Genomic DNA, 25,912 nt, shown 5'->3' with positions numbered 1-25,912 from the left:
TTGCCTGCTTTGGCAGAAGACTGCCTTTCCTGAGGGACTGCAGGCAGTGCCTTGATGCCTCTTTGCTAAGCAGCATTCATCCATTTTCCTACTCCTTTTGCTTGCTGTGCTTCAGGCAGAAGACCACCCCAAGGAGAAAGCTAGAGCAGCAACCTCTGCTGCCCTGCAAAACTGCCAGCAACAACTTATCATCTAAAGCATTCCTGACCCAATCCTCTGCTCTGTAGCCAGAGGCAATGATTTGATGACCTAGCCTCAATTCTGTAAACCTGTAATTAAAAGAAGGGCTTTGTGTTGGAGGAGTTCGGCTGTCTTGCCTTCTCCCTTCTCACCTCTTCGAGACTAGGGATAAAGTCTCAAGAGCACTTTTTTATCGTATCACCCTATACCCTGCTGCTATAGGGTACAGGATAATTCTCCAGCAATATGAAGCTCTGGCTCTTCCGATCTTTAGTTCACAGATTCACATGAAATGAAAGGAGCCATACAAATCACTGTTCTAGAACAGCCCTGACCAGTCGGCTTTGACTCATGCTTAAATTCTCACCAATAGCTAGGTGTGGTGGGGCATGTCTGTAGTACTTGGGAGGCTGAGACAGAAAGATCACAGGTTCAAGGACAGCCTCAGCCAAGAGGTGAGACTCTCATCAACCCAGGGAGACCCTGTCTCAAAATAAAAATTAAAAAATAGGGCTAGGGGAGTAGCTCAGTAGTAGAATGCCCCTGTGTTAAAATATATATATATATATATATGTATTTGTGTGTATATATATATATATATATATATATATATATATATATATATAATCTCCAGTGCCACACACAGAAAAATAAAAATAAAAAAGGACCAAGTGTGGTGGTGCATTTTTGTAATCCCAACATTCAGTAGGCTGAGACAGGAGGATCGCAGGTTTGTGGCCAGCCTCAACTACTTAGTCCGCAACTTAGTGAGACCCTGTTTCAAAACAAAGAATAAGCTGGGCGTGGCGGCACACGCTTGTAATCCCAGCTGTTGGGAGGCTGAGACAGGAGTGTCATCAGGTTCAAACCCAGACACAGCTATTTAGTGAGACGCTCAGCAACTTAGTGAGACCTTGTTTCCAAGTAAAGTATAAAATAGGTCTGGAACTATAGCCTAGGAGTAGAAAAGCCCCTGGGTTCTACCCTCAGTGCCACAAAAAATAAAAATAAAAATAAAGAATAAAATATAGGGCTAGGGGTATAACTCGGAAGTAGAATGCCCTTGGGTTCAATCCCTAGTATTGAAAAAAAAAAGTTAAAAGGAATTTCTCATCATCTGGTGGAGGTTCTTTATAAGGCTTTGTTGAGCCAGAGTCTATGTATTTATCTGGTTCCAAAAAGAGTGTTCTCATTTTAATGGTTGAATGATTTGCCACAGAACTCAAATTTTTGAGAGAAAACATTTAATTCCAAGTTTAAAGCTAATCTCTTTCATTTTACCTAGTATAATAATCAGAAACTAGATTTAAAAGTCTTATATCCATGTGGTAACATATGGTTTAGGAGCGTAAGAAAAGTCAGTCTATTTAGATTATGTAATAAAAGAGGAGCATGGCTATACTGAGGTAGTCATCTGAGTGCGGAGAGATGCTGTGGATTGAACCTAGGGGCATTCTACCTCTTCACCACACCTCTAGTCTGTTTTATTTTTTTGTTTTGAAACAGAGTCTTGCTAAGTTGCTGAAGGTCTTGCTAAATTGATGAGGCTGGCCTTAATCCTGTGGTCTTCGTGTCTCAGCTTCCTAAATCCTGGGATTGCAGGTGTGCACCACCACATCAGTTTACAAGTGGAGGAAGGCCTGCCTCAGCAACCTAACGAGACCCTATTTCAAAATAAAATAAAGTAATAAAATCGGGCTAAAGTGTATCTCAGAGGCAGAGCATCCCTGGCTTCTACCCCTCCCCCCTCCACACAACACTTATTTGAAACAAACAAACAAACAAATAATCTTTTTTCTTTTTTTTTTTTTTTTTTACTGGTACTGGTACTCAGAGGCATTCTACCTCAGAAATACGCCTCCAACCTTTTTTGTGTGTGTGTGTGTGGTACTGGGGATGGAACCCAGGGGCCTTCTACCTCTAGGCTACATTCCCAGACCTATTTTTTATATTTTATTTGGAAACAGGGTCTCTTAAGCCAGATCAGGCTGGCTTCGAACCTGCGCCCGATCCTCCTGTCTCAGCCTCCCAAGTACGGGGATTACAAAGTGTGCCTGCACCTCCACGCCCAGCCCAACCTTTTTTTTAAAATAGAGTTTGAGGCTGTCCTTGAACCTGCAACCTCCTATTTCAGCCTCCCAAATACTGGGATTGCAGGCTTGTGCCACCATACCCCGCCAACCAAATAATATAGATACTTGTTAAGGACCTACTATGTGTCATGCATCATGCTAGGTATTATGGATGATATAAAGCAGTTTACCTTTATATCCTTTAACCCCAGGGAGTTTAAGAAGAAATAGAAAAGACCAATATACAAAGGTGAATGATAGAGAATGTGTTCTATCGAAGATTTATGTTTGAGCCAGGCATGGTGGCCCACGCTTGTAATCCCAGGATTAGGAAGGCTGACACAAGAGGATTGCTATTCACAGCCAGTCTCAGCTACTTAGTGAAGTCCATTGCAACTCAGTGAGACGTGTTTCAAAATAAAGAGTAAGAGCCGGGCGTGGTGGTGCACGCTTGTAATTCCTGCACTTGGGAGGCGGAGACAGGAGGATCGCGCAGGTTCCAAGCCAGTCTCTCTGGTTTAAGAGATCCTTTTCCAAATAAAATATAAAATAGGTCTGGGAGTGTAGCCCAGAGGTAAAAGGGTTCCATCCACAGTACCACCAAAAAAAAAAAAAGTAAAAAATAGGGCTGGGAATGTAGCTCAGAGGTAGAATGCCCTTGGATTCCATCCCCAGTAACACACACACAGAGATTTATTTTTAAAATAGTAATACATCTATGAACTCTACTACATTAATGTTTTAGCATTCTAAACCATTTTGATGGTAGATCTAAAAGAAAATTTAAAATTGTATTAGTTTGAACCATAATGTTTACTTTGACCTAGAAAAATGGCTACTTCATATGGCTTTTCCTATGGTAAAACTGTAATTAAGGGCTAAGAGGAAATAGTATATCTAGAAATAAAGCCTAAGGAATTATTAGTGAAAATCAGGAAACTATCGTGGTCAATAATCCTGGTTTTTCTCAGACAGAGGGGTTTGATGGGAATGAGACTTTCAGTATTAAAATCAGGAAAATCAACATAGGCTGATCACCTTAATAATAGTCTTGTACATTTACATTTTCCTTTGGTAACAGAATTAGAGACAGAATAACAAGTTAGGTCTGATTCTAACTCCTACCTACATTCTCAGCTCTTTTTTTTTTTTATTTTAGAACACGTTCTCACTAAATTGTTGAGGCTGACCTCAATCCTGTGATCATTCTGCCTCAGCCTTCCAAGTAATGAAATTTCAGGTGTTCAACACTATGGCTAGTTTTTGTTTTGTTTTGAAATTGGATTGCTATGTTCTCCAGGCTGGTCTCCAAATCCCGAGCTCAAGTGATTCTCCCACTTCAGACTCCCAAGTGCCACTACTGCAACTGGAGACTAATATATATATATATTACTAGGGATTGAACACAGGGGCATTCTACCTCTGAGCTACACTCCCAGCCCTACATCATTTTATTCTTTATTTTGTAAAAGGGCTTCACTAAGTTACAGAGGGCCTCACTAAGTAGCTGAAGCTGGCTGCAAACCTGTGATTCTCCTGTCTCAGCCTCCCAAGTAGTGGGATTACAAGCATGCACCATCACACCTGGCTCTTTATGATTTTTTTTTTTTTTTTGGTACTGGGGGTGGAACCCAGGAGCCTTCTACCTCCAAGCTACACCCCCAGCTCTATTTTTTATTATTTGTTTTGAAGTCTCACTGAGTTACAGAGGACCTAAGTAGCCAAGGCTGTCTACAAATCAGGATCCTTCTGTCTCAGCCCCCCAAATAGTGGGATTACAAGCATGTGCCCAGCATTTTTATAGATATTTTTGAGTGCACATATTTACCTTTTCAATTTTGCCAGCTTTCCCTTTGGGTACAGTAACCAGAGGAACTCTTATAATCTCTACAGGCCAAAGTTGGCAATCAGCAATTCGCTTCTGAAAACTGCAAATAAAAAATCAACCAAATAGCATTTTATGCATAAAATGGGGTTAGTATAGTTTAGATAAAAGAAAGTATATTCTCTTTAAAAAGTAATGTAATAAACATATATTAAAAGTTTATTAGGCTAGTGACTTTTTAAACCTTCCCAAATCTATAAAATTCCAAAAATGAGTTTACTCAACTGCCAGTAATTATAAATTACACGTTTTAGAGCAATTTGGCTCTAAATTTGGCTCTAATTAGAGCAATTTGGCTCTAATTATAAATTATACATTTTTAGAGCAATTTGGCAATACAAAAGTCTTGAAAATATTAATAGCCTTTGAATCATAAATTCTATTTTTAGTGATTTACTCAAAAGAAATAATCAGGTGAGTCTGCAAACGAATTAAAATATGTTTATTTCTACTGTGAAAACAGAGTGAGACTTTCAGTTTTATCTCTGACATAGCATTAAAACTGTCTTTCCTGCTGGGCGTGGTGGCACACTCTTGTAATCCCAGCATTTGGGAGGCTGAGACAGGAGGATCACGGTTAATGGCTAGTCTCAGCTACTTAGTGAAGCCCTTTGCAACTCAGTGAGACCATTCCCAAATAAAGAATAAAAAATAGGGCTGGGGGTATAGCTCGGTGGTAGAATGCCCCTGGGTTCCATCCCCAGTACCACACACACACACACACACACACACACACACACACAATTACAGGTGTGTACCATGGTGCCTGGCTCCCCTGCTCCTTTTAAATTTTATTTTCTTTTTAATTTTTTACTGGTGAATTATATTCATACATCATATTGGGGTAAAAAACTTGTGTGGACATACATGTACACATCACCCATTTAGCCCCTACCCAATTCCCACCCCATTCCCTCCCTTTTCCTCCTCCCCATGCTTGGCTTAGTGGTTGACTTTGATATGTTTAAGTACATTGTGTGTTTTAGAGAATTTCCTTCTTCCTCCCTCCCATCTCCTCATTTAGGTTGTCTTGTTTGCTCCTCTATAGGATTTCCCTTTTCCTCTAGAGTTCCTCCTATGACCCATTTCTCCCTAGCTCTCACATATTAGGGAAAGCATCCGATTTCTTATTTTTTGTGACTGACTAATCTCGCTTAGCATAATGTCCTCCAGTTCCATCCATTTCCCTGAAAATGATGTAATTGAGGTTTTTTTTAATGGCTGAGTAAAATTCCATTGTGTGCATATCCCACAGTTTTGTAATCCATTCATCTGTTGATGGACATCTTGGCTGGATCCATAGTTTGGCTATGGTGAATTGTGCAGCTATGAACATAGATACACATGCATTAGTTTAGTAGTTTGGTTTCCTATCTTTTGGGTAGATACCCAGAAGTGGTATTGCTGGATCAAATGGTAGATTTGTTCCCATTCTTCTGAGGATTCTCCATACTGTCTTCCAAAGTGGTTGCACCAATTTGCAATCCCACCAACAATGTCTTAGCGTTCCCACTTCTCCACATCCTCGCCAGCATCTGTTGTTGTTTGTGTTCTGAATGATTGCCATTCTAGTTGGAGTTAGGTGAAATCTCAGGGTAGTTTTGATTTGCATCTCTCTGATTGCCAGTGATGTTGAGCATTTCTTCATGCATTTATTGGCCATTTGAATTTCTTCTTTTGTGAAGTGTCTATTTAGTTCATTGCACATTTTTATTGGATTATTTGTGTTTTTAGTGTTGAGTTTCTTGAGTTCTCTGTATATTCTAGATATCAATCATCTATCAGAGGTGTAGGTGGCAAAAATCTCCCATTCTGTTGGCTCTTGGTTGAGGTTCTTGACAGTTTCCTTTGCTGAACAGAAGCTTAAATTTTACTTTGAGACAAAGTCTCACTAAATTATCCATGTAGGCCTGGAACTTGCCATCTTCCTGCCTCAGCCTCCCAAGCAGCTGAGATTATAGGCCACTGCCAATGCATCAGCCTTGGGAGTTTTAAACCCAAGATCCCACCAGGTTTGAAGATAGGAGACAAATATCTCTGTGTTCAGTCTGGAAGAAAGTCAAGGCAATCATTTTGAAACATTCCCAAAGTGTTCTCCATGACAAAGGCCTGATCTTAAAGAGCAACTTTACCACAGCCTTATATGAAGGACAATTAGATAATTCCCCAGCAGTCTAGCTTTCCTGTCCCACATAAGAAGAGAAAGAAAAAGAAGAAACACTTCTGAAAGTTACAGCCCCAGGACTCAAACCCATTAAAATATAAATATTTAATCACAGGATTATAAATGATTCCCTCCCTAATAATTTGCCACATCAACAGGATTCCAGAGAAGAATAATGGATTATAAAGTAGAAGGGTACAAAGCCGGGCGTGGTGGCCCACGCTTGTACTCCCAGCATTTGGGAGGCTGAGACCTGGAGGATCGCGGTTCTCGGACAGCCTCAGCTACTCAGTGAGGCCCTCTGCACTGAGACCCGGTTTCAAAATAAAGAATAAAAAAAAAATAGGGCAGGGGGTATAGCTCGGAGGTCAAATGCCCCTGGGTTCCATCCCCAGACCCGAAAAAAAAAAAAGTAGAAGGGTACAAAACACAGAATCTACTTAAGAAATGTTTAGACAAACCCAAAGGAAAAAGAAAAGGAAGGGGAAATGAACTCAAACCTCTGACATTTACAATACAATAAATATCAAATATATCCCAGCTCCTAAAAAGATTAAGAGAAGACTCACACTAAAAACCCTAGTCACCTCAACTTCTATTACCCAAGACATAATATCTAACTTTCAATAAAAACTACAAAGAATGCTAAAGGCAAGAAAATGGTCTGGAGAGACAGTTAGTATAGTAACTAACTCAGCCTGTAATAATCCCTGTATTTAAGAGGCTGAGACAAGGATTGCAGGTCAAGGTCAGCATGAAGTAACATAGTAAGACCCTGTTTCAAAATAAAAATAAAGCTGGGCACGGTGGCGCAAGCTTGTAATCCCAGTGCTTGGGAGGCTGAGACAGGAGGATCGCGCAGGTGCAAGCCATCCTCAGCTACTTAGTGAGGCTCTCAGCAACTTAGTGAGACCCTGTTTCCAAATAAAATATAAAATAGTTCTGGGAGTATAGCCCAGAGTTAGAAACGCCTCTGGGTTCCACCCCCAATACCACATAAATAAATAAATAAATAAATAAATAAATAAATAAATAAATAAATAAATAAATAAATGGCTAGTTGTATGGGGGAATAGCACCCTTGAGTTCACTCTCCAGTGCAAGAGATATCAAAACTAAGCCAGACATGGTAGCACACACCTGTAATCCCAGTACTTGGAAGGCTGAGACAGGAGGATTGCAGGTTTTAGGGCAGCCTCAGCAACTTAGCGAGGCCCTCTTTTAAAATAAAAATAATAAAATAGGGATGGGGTTGTGGCTTGGATGTAAAATACCCCTGGGCATTCCTAGTAATATGCATGCTCACATGCACGCATACACACACACACAAACACACATATAAAACAAACAAAACTGGACTCAGGTATGATGCAAATCTTGGAACTATCAAATAAGGAATTTAAATTAACTATGATTAATATAAGGAAGGAATTTAAATTAACTAAATTAACTATGATTAATATGTCAAGAGCTCTACTGGAAAAAGCAGATAACATGAATGATAGCTAGGTAATACAAGAGAGATGGAAACCCTAAGAGAGAATCAAAAGTAATCAAAAACAGTAACAAAAAGGTAGAATTTCTTGATTGGTTTTTCAGTAGACATAGCTGAGGGAAGACTCAGCCTGAAGATATGTCAACAGAAACTTCCCAAGCTGAAATGCAAAGAGAAAATCATAACAGACTTCCAATAATTGTGGCTGAAAACTTTCGCAAATTAATGACAGACACCAAACCTCAGATCCAGAATTTAAAGAGCACAAAACAGGAAACTACATCTGGGTATATCATATTTATATTGCAGAAAACGAAAGTCAAAGAGAATATCTTGAAAGAAATCAAAGAGAAAACCACTTTACTTTAAAAAATAATAATTTAATTAGATTTCTCTTCAGAAACCATATAAGCAAGAAGAGAGTGGAGTGAAATATATAAAATTTTGGGAGAAAGACCATACATCTAGAATTCTGGGCCTACTGGAATTATTCGTCAAAAGTGAAGGAGAAATAAAGACTTTCTCAAACAAAGAAAATGGAAGGAATTTATGGCCAGCATACCTGCCTTGATGGGGAAAGACTCTTGTGTACACGTGCACTGGTATATATGTAAGAAAGGCTAAAGGACCAGCTTGGTGGTGCTTATTTGTAACCCCAGGGATGCCAGAGGTAGGGGCAGGAAGATGGCAGGATTGCACGTTTAAGGCCAGCCTCCAAAACTTAGTGAGACCCTGTCTCAAAACAAAAAGGGGTGGGAATGTAGCTGAATGTTTAGAGCACCCCTGGGTTCAATCCCCAGTACTAAGGGGGAAAAGACAAAAGAAAAAGAAAAAGGAAAGAAAAAAAGAAACAAGAACTGTTAACAGTTCTTGAAAAAGAAAAATGTTACAGATCAGAAACTCAGATCTACATAACAAAAGAAAGAATATCAGAAAATTTCATAAATTAAGGCAAAACAATTTAAATTTTTCTTATTCTTAATTGATCTACCAGAAGACTATCTGCTCACATTAACAGGAGCAACAGTATATCCTCAGTAAAATATTAGCAAAACATTGGCTTGGTGGTAACACCCATAATTTCAGTACTTGGCAGGCTAAGACAAAAGGATCAAAAGTTTGAGACCAGCTTCAGCAACTTCACAAAACTATAATACAGTATTCTCCTAGTATGCATGAGGCCCTAGGTTCAAGTCACAGTATCATAAAAGAAATTTAAAAAAAAGATCATGATCTCATGCAGTACCAGAAGTATATGAGAAATCTGAAATATATGCTAAGCCAGGCATGATGGCATATGCCTGTAATCCCAGTACTTGAGAGGCTGACAGGAGGATTGCAGGTTCAAGGACAGCCTCTGAAAGTAAGCGAGATTCTCATCAACCTAGCAAGAGTCTGTTTCAAAATTAAAAAAAAATAAAATAGGGCTGGGGGTGTAGATTAGCCCTTGGGTTCAATACCTAGTGCCTCCCCACAAAAATATATATATGCTGGATTTTTCTATAATCCTAAAACTGTTCTTAAAATAGTCTACTAATTTTTTAAAAGTCAGAGCTGTACATCCAGATTATATATGCATACATACTTACACATACAGATATGTGCATATATATATATACATATATATCTTAGATATATATGCACACATATATATCTTAATTTTTTTTGTACTAGGGTTCTGAACCCAGGGCCTCATCCATATTCATGATCCTTTATTGTTCATTTCTCCCTAATGACAAGGTCACTAACAGAAAGTGATTGTTACCAAGACAATATCAGTGTCATATTCTTTTTTTTTTTTTTTTTTTTTGGCAGTACTTGGAATGGGGATTGAACCCAGGGGCATTCTACCTCTGAGCTACACTTCCAGCTCTAATTTTTTATTCTTTATTTTGAAACAGGCTCTTACTAAGTTGCAGATGGCTTCACTAAGTTACTGAGGCTGTCCTTGAACCCGAGATCCTCCTGTCTCAGCCTCACAAGTACTGGGATTACAAGCCTGCACCACCATGCCCAGCTTAAATGTCCTATTCCTTAGTAATTAAATCTTGATTTAGTCTGAGTGACAATGTTTTTAGAGAAAAGAATTTGTTTTCTTGTCTTCTTTCTTTCTTTCTTTCTTTCTTTCTTTCTTTCTTTCTTTCTTTCTTTCTTTTTGTGGTACTAGGGATGGAAGCCAGGGGCATTCTACCTTCGAACTATACCCCCACCCTATTCTTCCTCCACTTCCTCCTCCTCCTTCTTCTTCTTCCTCCTCCTCCTCCTTTTTTTTTTCAAACCAGGGATTAAACCATTTTACCTCCAAGATATACCCCCAGTCCTTTATTTATTTATTAATTTTGTGTGTGTTAATAGGAATTGAACTCAGGGATATTCTACCTCTGAGCTACCTCCCCAACTCTATTTTATTTTTTATTTTGAAACAGAGTCTCACTAAGTTGCTGGAGGGCTCACTAAACTGCTGTGGTTGGCTACAAACTTGTGATCCTCCTGTCTCAGCCTCTCAAGTACTGGAATTACAAGCTTATGCCACCATGCTCGGCTTCTCTTTATTTTTTATTTCCTGGAATAAGATCGTATTAAGTTGTTGTGGCTGCCCTCAAATCTACAATTCTCTTATCTCAGCCTTCCAGGTACTAGGACTACAGGTGTGCACCACCGCATCCAGCTTGTTTTCTAGTCTTTCTTTCACCTGGAGATGACCAATGAGATGTAAAAAGAGGTTGTCGGGCTCCAGAAAGAAGAGAGTCGAAGAAGCCAGCATGTGTCTTTTTTCATTCATAACCATTCTCTTCTTTCTACCAGGAACGTGAGTGTGTGCTAGAACTCTAGCAGCATCTTGGACCATGGGACAAACTTGCAGATGGAAGGCACATATTAAAGAAGTTAAAGCAAAAGAAAAAGATTAAGCCTAGATGCAGTACAGCCACTATACATATCAGTTCTAGACTTCTTTCATATAAAGGAGAAATAAACACCTCGGTTAAGCTACCATTAGTAGGTACCTCTGTTATTAGCAGATGAACATATGTTTAACTGATACAGATGTCATAGGAGAAAAAGCCAAGTAACATTAAGTAAAATTAACAAAAGTAACTTTCTTCTCACCAATCTGTTAGCTATTGTATTTCCTTTTTCTTCCTTACCTGACAACTGCAGAAGGATGAAGGTAGCAGCGGCTTTCCAAGTCCCAAATAATCCTTTTCTTTAAGGTCTCTGCTTGGTTCCTAAATTCTCTGTCCTGTAAAATAATAAAATGAATTGTTCTTCCGGTGTGCCATGGTTGGTTGATTGGGTGGTTCCTTCCTTCCTTCTTTCCTTCCTTCCTTCCCTTCCTTCCTCTTTCTTGTGGTACTGGGGATGGAACCCAGGGGCCACTGTACCTCCAAGCTACACCCCCAGCCCTCTTTTTTATTCTTTATTTTGAAACAGGGTCTCACTATGTTGCGGAGGGTCTCACTAAGTAGCTGAGGCTGGCCTCAAACCTGCAACCCTCCTGTCTCAGCCTCCCAAGTACTGAGATTACAAGTGTGTACCACCATGCCAAGCCTGTTTTTTATTTTTATTTTTTTTTATTTTTGATGGTACTGGGGTTCCTGGAGGCCCTTCTACCTCCAGGCTACACTCCCAGACCTATTTTTACATTTTTATTTGGAAACAGGGTCTCCTAAGCCAGCGCGCGGCTAGCTTCGAACCTGCACGATCCTCCTGTCTCTGCCTCCCAAGCGCGGGGATTACAAGCGTGCGCCACCACGCCCGGCTGCTTTTTATTATTTTGAAACAGGGTCTCACTAAATTGCAGAGAGCCTCACTAAGTAGCTGAGGCTGGCCATGAACCTGTGATCCTACTGTCTCAGCCTCCCAAGTGCTGGGATTACAAGCATGCACCACCACACCCGGGTGTGTGCCATGGTTTCATACCACTAAATCTGTGGGACATTCTTTTAATAGATTTGACCATAATATGTTTATTAGTACTACTGGAACTAGTACAAAGTATGACTACTATTGTAGCTATTGCTACAATCATAAAATTTCAGTCACTTATTTAATTGTAGTGCTGGGGATTGAACCTAGAGACATTCTACCTCTGAGTTACACTCCTAATCCTATTTTGTATCTTATTTGAAAACAGGGTTGCTGGGTGTGGTGGTGCACGCTTGTAATTCCAGCATTTGGGAGGCTGAGACAGGAGGATAGTGAGGCCCTCTGCAACTCAGTGAGACCCTGTTTCAAAATAAAGAATAAAAAATAGGGCAGCGGGTGTAGCTCAGAGGTCAAATGCCTCTGGGTTCCATCCCCAGACCTGCAAAAAAAAAAAAGAAGAAGAAGAAGAAGAAGAAAGAAAGAAAGAAAGAAAGAAAGAAAGAAAGAAAGAAAGAAAGAGGGAGGAAGAGAAAACAGGGTCTTGCAAAGTTGCTGAGCCTTGCTAATTTGGTAAGGAGGGCTTCCCACCTGTGATCCTCCTGTCTCAGACTCCCAAGTACTGGGACAATAGGCTTGTGCCACCATGCCTGGCTTCAGTTATTTTATTAATAGAGAAGATATGTTACTCACATAATCTATATATCAGTCCAGTACTAAGTGCCAAATACTCATTTGCATTAGCTCAAGTAGTGATTCTGAACCAGGGATACATACTGAAATCATGAAGAAGCTTTATTTTGTTTTGGTACTGAGGACTGAGTCCACGAACATTCTATTTCTTTTTTTTTTTTTTTTTTTTTGGTGGTGGTACTGGGGTTCCTGGAAGCCCTTCTACCTCCGGGCTACACTCCCAGACCTATTTTGTATACTTTTTTTTATTTGGAAACAGGGTCTCCTAAGCCAGCGTGCCCGGCTGGCTTCGAACCTGCGCGATCCTCCTGTCTCTGCCTCCCAAGCACGGGGATTATAAGCGTGCGCCACCACGCCCGGCATGGAACATTCTATTTCTGAGCTACAACTCAGCCCTTTCTTTTCTTTTTTTTTTTAAGACAGTGTCTCACTAAGTTGCCCAGGAAAGACTTCAAATTGCCATCCATCCTCCTGCCTCAGCCTCCTTGAGTAATTGGAACTATACATGTGCACCATAGCACCTGGCTTCATATGAAGCTTTAAAAAATCAAACAAATCGCCGGGCGTGGTGGCGCACGCTTGTAATCCGCGCACTTGGGAGGCGGAGACAGGAGGATCGCGCAGGTTCGAAGCCAGCCGCGCGCGCTGGTTTAGGAGACCCTGTTTCCAAATAAAAATGTAAAAATAGTTCTGGGAGTGTAGCCTGGAGGTAGACGGGCTTCCAGGAATCCCAGTACCACCAAAAAAAAAAAAAAAAAAAAAAAAAATCAAACAAATCACTCCTGGGTTGAGGTACAGCTTAGCTCAGTGGTAGAGGACTTGGTTAGCAAGTGTGAGGTGCTGGGTTTCATCCCCAATAGAGTATTATTATTTTAAAAGCATATTTTTATGTTTTATTTTGATTTTTGTGGTACTGGGGGTGGAACCCAGGGAGTTTTCTACCTCTAGGCTATACTCCCAGACCTATTTTATATTTTATTTGGAAACAGGGTCTCATTAAGTTGCTGAAAGCCTCACTAAATAGCTGAGGCTGGCTTCGAACCTGTGCGATCCTCCTGTCCCTGCTTCCCAAGCACTGGGATTACAAGCATGCACCACCACACCCGGCTTAAAAGCATATTTTTATGTAATGCATCTGGTTTAAGGTTTGTTCATTGGCAGTTGTTTGTTTGTTTGTTTGTTTGTTTGTGATACTGGGGATTGAACCCAGGGGCGTTCTACCTCCGAGCTGCACCCCCAGCTCTATTTTATTTTTATTTTGAAACACAGTCTCACTGGGTTAATGAGAGTCTCTACAATACCGAAGCTGTCCTCAAACCTGCAATCCTCCTGTCTCTCAAGTATTGGGCTTACAGGTGTGCACCACCACGCCACGCTTGGCCATTGCCAGTTTTAAAGATTCCCAAGTGACTCTAATGTACAAACATGATTGAGAACTGAAGAAGAAACAAAAGCATAATACAAAATCTAAATATATAAAATAGAAGATATGGGACAATAAAGGGAAAATACTGGAGAAAGAAATTGACCAGATTATGTTATATGCATGTATAAACATAAAACAATGAATCTGACATATATAGTTATAATGCACCAGCAAAAATAAACAAAAATTTAAAATTGCCAGGTATGGTAGTCCACATCTATAATCTCAGTACTTGTGAGGCTGAGACAGGAGGACCACAAGTTCAAGGAAAGCCTCAGTAAATTAGTGAGGACCTCAGCAACTTAGTGATGTTCAAAAATAAAAAATAAATTAGGGCTAGGGGTGTAGCTCAGAGGTAGAATGTCTGTCAGTTCTATCCCCAATACCACAAAAATTAAAATAAGATAAAATGTCTCATCTAAATTACAATATAAACCTAAGGAAAGCATAAGTTTTTACCTATTACAATGATGATATGAGATACTGCATTTTTTTTTCTTTTGTATGTGTGTGTGTTACTGAAGATTGAACCCAGGGGGATTCTACCTCTAAGCTACACCTCCAGGCCTATTTTTTTCTTTTCTTTTTTTTTTTTTTTTTTTTCGGATTCTGGGGATGGAACCCAGAGGCATTTGACCTCCGAGCTACACCCCCTACCCAATTTTTTATTCTTTATTTTGAAACCGGGTCTCACTGAGTTGCAGAGGGCCTCACTAATTAGCTGAGGCTGTCCGTGAACCGCGATTGTCTGGTCTCAGCCTCCCAAATGCTGGGATTACAAGTATGCACCACCACACCCGGCTCAGACCTATTTTTTAATTATTTTATTTTTTATTGTGTCAGGGATTGAAGCCAACAGTATCCTACCTCCACAGACTATACCACAGACCTATTTTTATTTTGAAACAAAGTCTCATTAAGTTGTGGAGGACCTCACTAAGTGGCCTAGGCTGGCCACAAACCTAAGAACTGTGATCCTCCAGTGTCAGCCTCCCAGGTACTGGGATTACAGGCCTGTACCACCATGTCAAGCTCCTGTATAGTATTTTCAAAATATTTCTAACTTTAAACCGGGCGTGGTGGCACACTCTTGTAATCCTAGTGCTTGGGAGGCTGAGACAGGAGGATCTCACAGGTTTGAAGCCAGCCTCAGCTACTGAGTAAGGCTCTCAGCAACTTAGTGAGACCCTGTTTCCAAATAAAGTCTAAAGTAGGTCTGGAAGTATAGCCCAGAGATAGAAAAGTCCCTGGGTTCCACCCCCAGTACCACACACACAAAAATTTCTGACTTATCACTACCACTGTAAATATTTAAAAGTCAGATAATAAAGCTGGTCGTGGTGGTACATGCCTGTAATCCTAGTACTTGGGAGACTAAAACAGGAGGATTACAGTTCTAGGCCAGTTAGCAATTTAGTGAGACCTTATTCCAATGTACAAAGTAAAACAGGGGTGGGAGGTGTGTCTCAGAGGTAAAATGTCCCAGTTCAATCCCCAGAACCCAGAAAAAAAAAAAATACTTCAACCATCCCCATTTTAAAAAATTTAATGATTATTTTAATTAATGATTATTGGTTAATAGAAGAAACATTTGAAAGTATGTTTATACCATTTTCTTTGCTCTTGAGAAATATGCGTTGTAATAAAATTTTTTTGTGAGCCGGGCATGGTAGCGCACCCTTATAATCCCAGTATTTGGGAGGCTGAGACAGAAGGATCACGCAGGTTTGAAGCCAGCCTGAACTACTTAATGAGGCTCTCAGCAACCTAGTGAGACCCTGTTTCCAAATAAAATATAAAATAGGTCTGGGAGTGTATCCCAGAGGTAGAAAGCCCCTGGGTTCCATCCCCAGTACCACACACAGAAAAAAAATTTTTTTTTTTATTTTTGTGTGTGTGTATGTTACTGGAGTTAACCCTACAGGCATTCTACTTGTAAGATACATCCCAACACGATTTTATTGTTTGTTTATTTGTTTTCTTTGTTTGTTTGTTTGGGGTGTGTGTGTGTGTGTGTGTGTGTGTGTGTGTGTGTGTGTGTGTTACTGGAGATAGAATCTAGGGGCACTCAACTTCTAAGCAATATGCCCAGCCTTATTTGTTATTCTTTATTTTGAAATAGGGTCTCACTAAGATGTGAAGGCTCACTAAGTAGCTGAGGCTGGTCAGGAACCTTTGATCCTCCTCTCTCAGGCTCCCAAGTCTGGGTATACAGCCACTGGCCACCAGGCCTAGCTTATTTTTCATTTTGGAACAGGGTCCACTAACTGCTGAGGCTGGGCATGAACATGCCATCTTTCTGTTTAAGTATCTCAACAGGGATTACAGGTATACATCACCATGCCTAGCATAAAATAGGTTTTTAAAAACAAGAAAAAAAGAACAGAATGATTAAAAAACCTGAAGGCTCACCAATAGGAGACTGGAAAAAAATTAAAGTAGCCGGGCGTGATGGCGCACACTTGTAATCCCCGTGCTTGGGAGGCTGAGACAGGAGGATCACGCAGGTTCGAAGCCAGCCTCAGCTGGCTTAAGAGACCCTGTTTCCAAATAAAATATAAAAATAGGTCTGGGAGTGTAGCCGGAGGTAGAAGGCCCCTGTGTTCCATCCCCAGTACCACACACAAAAAAGTTCTTTAAAAAAAATTAAAGTATGTCCAAAAAATATCACAGCATATTGCAGGTACATAAAAGAATGAATAGTCTTTATGTAATGATATGAAAAAACCTCCAAGATACGCTATGAAGTGACATATATTTGTTTGTTTGTTTTTGCGGTACTGGAGATGGAACCCAGGGGCATTCTACCTCCTAGCTACACCCCCACCCCTATTTTTCATTCTTTGTTTTTTGTTTTGTTTTGGTTTTTGGTTGTACTGGGGGTGGAACCCAGGGGCTTTCTACCTGCAGGCTATACTCCCAGACCTATTTTTTTAATATTTTATTTGGAAACAGGGTCTCACTGAGCTGCTGATAGACTCGCTAAGTAGCTGAGTCTGGCTTCGAACCTGTGCAATCTTCCTGTCTCAGTCTCCCAAGCACAGGGATTGATTACAAGTGTGAGCCACCACGCTCAGCTTTATTCTTTATTTTGAAACCGGGTCTCACTGAGTTGCAGGGGGCCTCACTAAGTAGCTGAGGCTAGCTACAAACCCGGATCCCCTGTCTTAGTCTCCTGAATGCTGGTTTACAAGTGTGCATTACCACGCCTGGCTTTTTTTTGGGGGACAAGAGTCAGTACCCTAATTTTTTTTACAAGTGTCAGTATCTAAATTACAGTCCTTCAATGAATGTTCATCATCTGTTGGTGCCCTGAGTTTATCACAAAAACCTGCTGGCTCTCACCTCAGGGTGGTTGAGTTCTCCTTCTTCTTCTTCATAGGGGCCGCCAACGATGTATGCATCAGGAATGTTATTAGCTCCTGGGGCCAGAATGTTGGCAATAGGCCATTTTTTGGGACGGGGAATAGGTTCTCTTTCCCCTCCAAGCTTCAGAGTTCCATTCTTGAATAAAATAGGATAGTCCTTCTAGATAAATAAGTACATAGTGAAGAAAAATTATAAGGGACTTTCAAATGAACAAAAAGATTCCTGAAGCCAGACATGGTGGCACACACTTGTATTCCTGTACTTGGGAAGCTGAGACAGGAGGATTACAGATTCGAGGACAGCCTCAGGAAGTAGTGAGACTCTCATTAACCTAGCAAATAAAAATAAAATAGGGCTGGGGTGTAGCTTGGAGGTAGAATGCCCTGGCTTCAACCCCAAGTGCCACACACACACACACACACACACACACACACACACACACACTACTGAAATGTCCCTTCAATGGAATGCTAGCCGTTATTACACATACCCTTCCATGATTATCTGATTCTGTATAATGGCCTGCCCTCCACTGTCTTTGTGCTATTTTACACTTTTATAATGTAATTGGTGTGTGTGTGTGTGTGTGTGTGTGTGTGTGTGTGTGTGTGTGGTGCTAGGTGTTGAACCCAGGGCACACTACCTCTGAGCTGGACCCCAGTTCAAGTCCTAGCATTGTGGGTATGCCCCTCCATGCCCATCTTTTGTTGTTGCTGTACTGAGGCTTGAAGCCAGGGGCATTCTATTTCTGATCTATACCTCCTGTCCTATGTTATTCCTTATTTTGAATCAGGGTCTCACTAAGTCATAGAGGGCCTCACTAAGTAGCTGAGGCTAGCCTTGAAACTACAATCCTCCGGTCTCAGCCTTCCGAATGCTGGGCTTACAAGCATGCGCAACCACGCCTGGCTTCTAATTTGTAATCTCTATAAAGTTGATGATAATACAATTTATTCTTATCCATAACTATGAAAATATATTTTGTCCAGAAGCAATGTAATTGGCTATTGCCCTGGGGATACCAGTAAGTTTTGAATTACTAGCAGATTTATTTCAGCATTCTCGATGCCTATTTATAGGTTATTTTTTCAGATTCTCCTTTAACATGGTTTTTACATTTCACTGATTCCTTCACTAATCAGTTAAAATTTTTGATCAAACTCTGTCATTTTATGTTTACATAAGTAATGATTATACCTATTTAAAAATTATCCTTTAGCCTGGTGTAGTGGCACACACTTGTAATCTCAGTATTTGGGAGGCTGAGATAGGAGGGTCACAGGTTCAAAGCCAGCCTCAGCAACTTAGGCTGCTAGCAACTTAGTGAGACCCTGTGTCCAAATGAAACATTAAAAAATAGGTCTGGGGGTGTAGCCCAGAGGTAGAAGGCCCCCGGGTTCCATCCCCAATACCCCCCCACACACACACAAAATTATCTTTTAACAAACAAACGAAAGCTGGGCATAGTGGAGCAGACTTATAACCCCAATACTTGGGAGGTTGAGACAGGCAGATCACAGGTTCCAAGTCAGCCTCAGCAACTTAGTGAGACTGGGCCAAATAAAATATAAAAGAGGGCTGTGGGTGTAGCTCAAAGGTAGAATGCCCATGGATTCCATCACGAGCAACACACACACACACACACCAAGGATCTTAAAGTATAGGCATTTTTATATGTTCTAATTTATTGAAAATATAATTATTGAAAATATATTTCTAATTTATTGAAAATATATCTAATATATTGAAAATATATAACATAAAATTAGTAAAAATAATAATAGGCAGTTTATAGAAGAGGAAATTTTAAAATCTAACAAGTAGTAATATTCTATGTACTACTTAATAATCAGAAAAATTATAATTTTCAAAAATACCACAGGTCGCACAGGTTCGAAGCCAGCCTCAGCTACTTAGTGAGGCTTTCAGCAACTTAGTGAGACCCTGTTTCCAAATAAAATATTAAAAAGGTCTGGGAGTATAGCCCGGAGGTAGAAAGCCTCTTAGTTCCACGCCCAATACCACCAGTACTTGGGAGACTGAGAAAGAAAGAAGATTGCAGGTTCCTGGCCAGCCTCAGCTATTTACTGAGACCCTCTGCAACTTAGTGAGACCCTATTTCAAAATAAAGTATAAAAGATAGGGCTAGAGGTGGAGCTCAGAGTTAGAGGTCCCCTGGGTTCAATCGCTGGTACCACACACACAAAAAAAGGAGAAGCTGGCCGGGCGTGGTGGCACACGCTTGTAATCCCCTTGCTTAGGAGGCAGAGACAGGAGGATCGCAATGGTTTGGAGCCAGCCTTGCTGGCTTAAGAGACCCTGTTTCCACATAAAAAGGTAAAAAAAAATAGGTTTGGGAGTGTAGCCCATGGGAGTATATCCCGTGGGAGTGCATCCCGGAGGTAGAAGGCTTCCAGGAACCCCAGTGCCACCAAAAAAAAAAAAAAAAAAAAAAAAAAGGAGAAGCTGTAAAAAAATCCACAAAATATATGCATAAAAATAATTCATATAGAAACATACCAAAAACTTTAAAATATATATTTTCTGCTGGGCATGGTGGCACACACTTGTAATCCCCACACTTGAGAAGCAGAGACAGGAGGATAGCACAGGTTCGAAGCCAGCCTCACTGGCTTAAGAGACCTTGTTTCCAAATAAAAATATAAAAAAATAGGTGTCTGGGAGTATAGCCCAGAGGTAGAAGGGTTTCCAGGAACTCCAGAACCACCAAAAAAAATTATGTATTTTCTACCATAAATATATACTGAGTATAGCCAGGCGTGGTAGCATACACTTATAATCCCAGCATTCGGGGAGGCTGTGACAGGATGATAGCAGTTTGCAGACAGCCTCAGCTACTTAGTGAGGCCCTTTGCAACTCAGTGAGACCCTGTTTCAAAATAAAGAATAAAAAATAGGGCAGGGGTGTATCTTGAAGGTAGAATGTCCCTGGGTTCCATCCCCAATACCACACACACACAAATAAATAAATAAATAAATAAATAAATAAATAAATAAATAAACTGAGTAATATACATATATATGTATAGTATACATATATTATCCCTATATATACATATATTATGTAATATGTATTACAATGACAACATAAATGACAAAATATATGTAACAAAAATAAACTTTATTTTCAACTGAAAATAAATGTTTGCAATTAGCAGAGCAATGCTTTATTTATTTATTTTTTGTGGTGCTGGGATTGAACCCAGGGGCATTCTACCTCTGAGCTACACTCCCAGCGCTATTTTTTATTCTTTATTTTGAAACAGGGTCTCACTAAGTTGTGGAGGACCTCAATAATTAGCTGAGGCTGGCTGTAAACCTGCTATTCTCCTGTCTCAGCCTCCCAAGTACTGGGATTACAACTGTGTGTCACCAAGCCTGGCTGAGATCAATGCTTTAAATAAAACCTTAGCAGAGAACAAAATGGCCATATCAGTGTAGATGTGTTTAAATCTATAAGAATAGCTGGCAGTAGGACTTTACCTCTCCAAGTGATGGAATTTGTAGACCAACCATGTAGTTTTGCGGAGGTCCCACGGGAATGAAAGATTCAGGCACAGAGTAGGCGCCTTCCAACGTGACTTTCAGTAGATTGCTGCCTAAGACCTGGGCTGTGGTCAGTAAGGGCTCTGCCACAAATACTTTAACTTCAAGATTGCATTGCTGTAAGAGAATAAAATGGGACTGGGGATGCAACTCAGCAGTAGAGCATTTACCTACCATGCATTGTGCCCTAGAGTTTGATTCACAGGATCACAAATAATAATAATGATAATAATAATAAATATTCAAGATTTAAAAATTACCTTAGGCCCTCTTTTTATTTTTTATCATATCACTCATCAAAATAAGGCAGCCAGGCATGGTGGCACATGCTTGTAATCCTAGCATTTGGGAGGCTGAGACAGGAGCATCTGGGTTCATGGCCAGCCTCGGCTACTTACTGAGGCCCTTTGCAACTCAGTTAGACCTTGTTTCAAAATAAAGAATAAAAAATAAAGGTGGGAGTGTAGCTCGGAGGTAGAATGCCCCTAGGTTCTATCTCCCATACTGAAGAAAAAAAAAGATAGTTAAAAATATAAGAAGGTCAGGCCAGACATGGTGGTGCATGCTTGTAATCCCAGCATTCGGGAGGCAGAGACTACAGGATCGTGGTTCATGGACAGCCTCAGCTACTTAGCGAGGCCCTTTGCAACTCAGTGAGACCCTGTTTCAAAAATAAAGAATAAAAATAAAGAAAAAAATTAGGGCTGGGGGTGTCACTCAGACGTAGAATGCCCCTAGGTTCCATCCCTAGTACCACAATATATGTGTGTGTGTGTGTGTGTGTGTGTGTGTGTATGTGCGTGTGTGTGTGTGTGTATTATAGGTTAAGATTATAGGTTAAGATGCATGTGTGTATATGTATATAGGTTAAGATTAATTATTTCCACGCAGAGAAATCAATAACTTTTTCCAGGTCCCATTAGTTGGAGAACAAAGCAAAAGGAGGACCTTATCTATAAATCAGAGCCCTTCCCACTCTGAACAGGGAGGTAAACTGTGCATGCAAATATATATGGAAGAGGATTTGAATGGGTCTACACAGAAATGTTAATAGAAGATGCATAAGAATAAGATTAAGGGTTTTTTTCTAGCCTATATATTATGAGTGGTTTATTTATTTATTTATTTATTTATTTATTTATTTATTTATTTGGTGGTACTGGGGTTCCTGGAAGCCCTTCTACCTCTGGGCTACACTCCCAGACCTATTTTTTATTTTTATTTTTTTATTTCTTTATTATTATTATTATTATTTTTTTGGTGGTACTAGGGGGGGAACCCAGAGGCTTTCTACCTCTGGGCTATACTCCCAGACATATATATATATATATATATATATATATATATATATATATTTTTTTTTTTTTTTTTTTTTTTTTGAAACAGGGTCTCACTAAGTTGCTGGAAGCTTCACTGAGTAGCTGAGGCTGGCTTCGAACCTGTGCGATCCTCCTGTCTCTGCCTCCCAAGCGCGGGGATTACAAGCATGCGCCACCATGCCCGGCTAAATGTAGTGTTTTAAAAAATATTTTGTGGCAATAGGATCTAATGCAGGGGCATGCTACCTCTGAGTTGTATACTCCCAGTCCTATTTTTATAATTTATTTATTTTGTGTTGCTAGGCCAGCCCACTTTTATTTTTATTTTTATTTTTCTGTGGCACTGGGGATGGAACCCAGTAGCTTTCTACCTCCAGGCTACACTCTCAGACCTATTTTATATTTTATTTGGAAACAGGGTCTCGCTAAGTTGCTGAGGGCCTTACTAAGTAGCTGAGGCTGGCTTTGAATCTGCGTGATCCTCCTGCCTCAGCCTCCCAAGTACTAGGATTACAAGTGTGCGCCACCACGCCCGGCTTTTATTTTTTATTTTTGAAACAGGGTTTCACTAAGTTGCCAAGGCTGGCTTTGAACCGTCTCAGCCTCCCAAATACTGGGATTATAAGCGTGTGCCATCACTCTCAGCTAATATAGTGCTTTGTGATAAATAAAAATTCCCAAATAAGTATGTCTATACCCATGTATATGGATAGACATACTTGTCTATATTGCTGACATTTTCACACAGAATACAATACAAAGTAGTTTAAAAATGTATACTGATTAGGACTTAGGTGCTGTGTACTTTACTACACCACTAGGGGGATAAAGATGAAGAAGACACGGTTTTTTTCATTGTTATCAAAAAGAAGACGACACCATCCGTTTCATCATGAAACTCACATTACAGTTCCATGATTTATAACAAGTGCTGTAATAAAGACCTGTACAAAATAACTGAGGAGCACCAAGGACAAAGTGAATAATTAATCACTGGGCCGCCGGGCGTGGTGGCGCACGCTTGTAATCCCCGCGCTTGGGAGGCAGAGACAGGAGGATCGTGCAGGTTCGAAGCCAGCCATACGTGCTGGCTTAGGAGACCCTGTTTCCAAATAAAAATATAAAATAGGTCTGGGAGTGTGGCCCAGAGGTTGAAGGGCTTCCAGGAATCCCAGTACCACCAAAAAAAAAAAAAAAAAAAAAAATGTCACTGGGCTGAAGAGAAGCAAGAGACAATGACATCTGATTGATTTTTAGAGGAAGGTAGAATGCCCCAGAGTTCAATCCGCAGTACCATACACACACACACACACACACACACACACACACACACACACACACAGCAGTTGATGCAAAAGTGAACTAAAACAATGCAGTGTATTCGTTTCAGGTGTGTAAGCAAGTAGTTCAGAATTCTAGAACATAAAATGTAAGGAGAGGGATGCTGGGAGATAGCCTCAAGATGCAGGGCTCCCACTGTGCGGGACACTGCATGCCTGCTAAGGAGCCTGGACCTAAGCCTGCACAGTGGGTGAATCAAGCACACCTCATACCAAGTAGGAAAGGAGGTGATCAGGTTGCTTTCTTTTTTTTTTTTTTTCTTTTGGTACTGGAGATTGAACTAAACCTATGGGTGTTATACTTGTGAGCTAGATCCTCAGCCCTATTTTATCTTATTTTTTAGTTTGAAAGAGGGTCTCGCTAAGTTGTTGAATTGGGCCTTGAAACTGAAATCCTCCCATCTCAGCCTCCAAACTCCTGGGATTACAGGCCTGTGTCAACTTGTTCAGCTCAAGTTCACTTTTAAGTCCTTGTAAAATTAATGGGAAGGGTGAAATGAAGGGAGGAAAGGGCAGGTAAAAGATTGATTATATCTTCTAAAGTTTTCTTTAGTGTCCTGTAATTTTCATTTTTATCTTTTATCTCCTTGGTTAGATTTATTCCTAAGTTTTTGTTTTTGTTTTTTGAGGCAATTGTGAATTAAACTGTTTTCTGGATTTGTTTTTAAATGGATTCGTGGTTAGTGTATAGGAAATCTTTTCACAGTAGTCTAAAAAACCTTATAAATAAACCGGGCATGGTGGCGCACGCTTGTAATCCCCACGCTTAGGAGGCTGAGACAGGAGGATCACATAGGTTCGAAGCCAGCTTCAGCTACTTAGTGAGGCTCTCAGCAACTTAGTGAGAACCTGTTTCCAAATAAAATATAAAATAGGTCTGGGCATATAGCATGGAGGTAAAAAGCCTCTGGGCTCCACCCCCAGTACCACCAAAAAAAAAAAAAAAAAAAAAAACCTTATAAATAAATCTAACCAAGGAGGTAAAAAGACCTCCATAAAAAAATTACAGAATGTTGAAGAAACTAAAGACCTTAAAAAATGGAAAGAGCTTGGTCATACTACTAAAACTGATCTACAGATTCAACATAATTCCTATTAAAATACCAATGTCAGCTAAGTATTTTGGCAAATATCTGTATCCCAGTACTTGGGAGGTAAGACAGGAAGACCACATGTTTGAGGCCAACCTCAAGAACTTAACAAAACTCTCAGCATCATAGTGAGGCAGTTTCAAACAAAAAAACTAAAAAGGGTTCAGGATGTAACTCAGAGATAGGATACCACTAGCTTCAATCCCCAGTACCACACACATCAAAAAGCCACCATTTCATTCTTCACAGAGCTAGAAAAAATGGTCTTAAAATGCATATAAACAATCCCAGCATTTGGGAGGCTAAGACAGGAGGATTGCATAGGTTCGAAGTTAGCCTCAGCTACTTAGTGAGGCCCTTTGCAACTCAGTGAGATCCTGTTTCAAAATAAAGAATTTTTTTAAAAAATAGGGTTGAGGGTGTAGCTTAGAGGTAGAATGCTCCTGGGTTCCATCCCCAGTACCACACACAAAAAAAAAGGAAAATTGAACTGAATAGATATCTTTCAAAAGAAGAAATATAAGTATTCAAACAAATATATGAAAAAAAAATTCAGCCAAGCATGGTGCACATGCCTATGACCCTAGTACCTGAGAGGCTAAAACAGGAGGTTCAAGCCCAACCTCTGCTAAAAAGTGAGGCCCTCAGCAACTTAGTGAGACCCTCTTTCCAAACAAAAATAAAATAATAAAATAGGGCTGGGGGTATAGCTCAAAGGTAGATGCCCCTGAGTTCAATCTCTAGTAACAAAATTAAAAAGTAATATAGAAAAAAATCCAACATCATTAGCAATCAAGGAAATGCAAATCAAAACTACCCTGAGATTCCACCTAACTAATTCAAATGACAATCATCAAGGATAAAAGCAATAATAACTGCTGGCAGTGATGTGGGGAAACAGAAATTTTATATACTGTTGATGGATTGTAAATTAATTAAGCATTATGGAAATAAGTATGGAGGTCCCTCAACAGACTGGGAATTGAGCCACCATATGAAAAGCTAGACTGCTTCTCAGTATTTCCCCAAAATAATTAAAATTAAAATACTAAGTAACACATGCATGTCCGTGTTTATAGCAGCACAGTTCACAACAGCCAAAATAATGGAAGCAACCTAAGTGTCTCTTAACAGATGAATGGATAAAAGAAAATGTGGTATGTGTGTGTGTGTGTGTGTGTGTGTGTATACACACACACATACATACACAGTGGACTTTTACTCAGCCATAAAAAACAAAATTAGCTGGGCATGGTGGCTCACACCTGTAACCCCAATACTTGGGTGACTGAACACAGATTTGAGGACAGCCTCAGTAACATAGTGAGACTCCTGGCATCTTAGTGAGATACTATTTCCAAACAAACAAAAAGGCTGGGATATAACTTGTAGGTAGAATGTCCCTAAGTTCAGTAAATTCAGTCCTCAGTAACACACACACACACAC

The 25,912-nt window shown here is 40.1% G+C and overlaps 1 protein-coding gene across 2 annotated transcripts in view; it reads right to left on the bottom strand.

Annotated features, from left to right (window-relative positions):
* Positions 1-25,912, bottom strand: part of CFAP70 (cilia and flagella associated protein 70) — a gene marked incomplete at both ends in the record, with an annotated part of 128,665 nt that overhangs the window by 87,787 nt on the left and 14,966 nt on the right. The window contains 4 exons of one of the 2 annotated variants that reach the window (XM_080694070.1): positions 4,081-4,180; positions 10,943-11,037; positions 17,125-17,307; positions 20,653-20,699. In XM_080694070.1, the coding sequence (XP_080550196.1) occupies positions 4,081-4,180; positions 10,943-11,037; positions 17,125-17,307; positions 20,653-20,699 (425 nt within the window). Of the gene's footprint in view, positions 1-4,080; positions 4,181-10,942; positions 11,038-17,124; positions 17,308-20,652; positions 20,833-25,912 lie in introns of both variants that reach the window. The other variant, XM_080694069.1, reaches the window with a different exon arrangement.

This window comes from Muscardinus avellanarius (genome assembly GCF_963383645.1).
Source record: "Muscardinus avellanarius genome assembly, chromosome: 4".
In the NCBI taxonomy this organism is placed as follows: domain Eukaryota; kingdom Metazoa; phylum Chordata; class Mammalia; order Rodentia; family Gliridae; genus Muscardinus; species Muscardinus avellanarius.
Note: the sequence above shows the minus strand (reverse complement) of the source record. Positions and strands in the feature narration are given on the sequence as shown.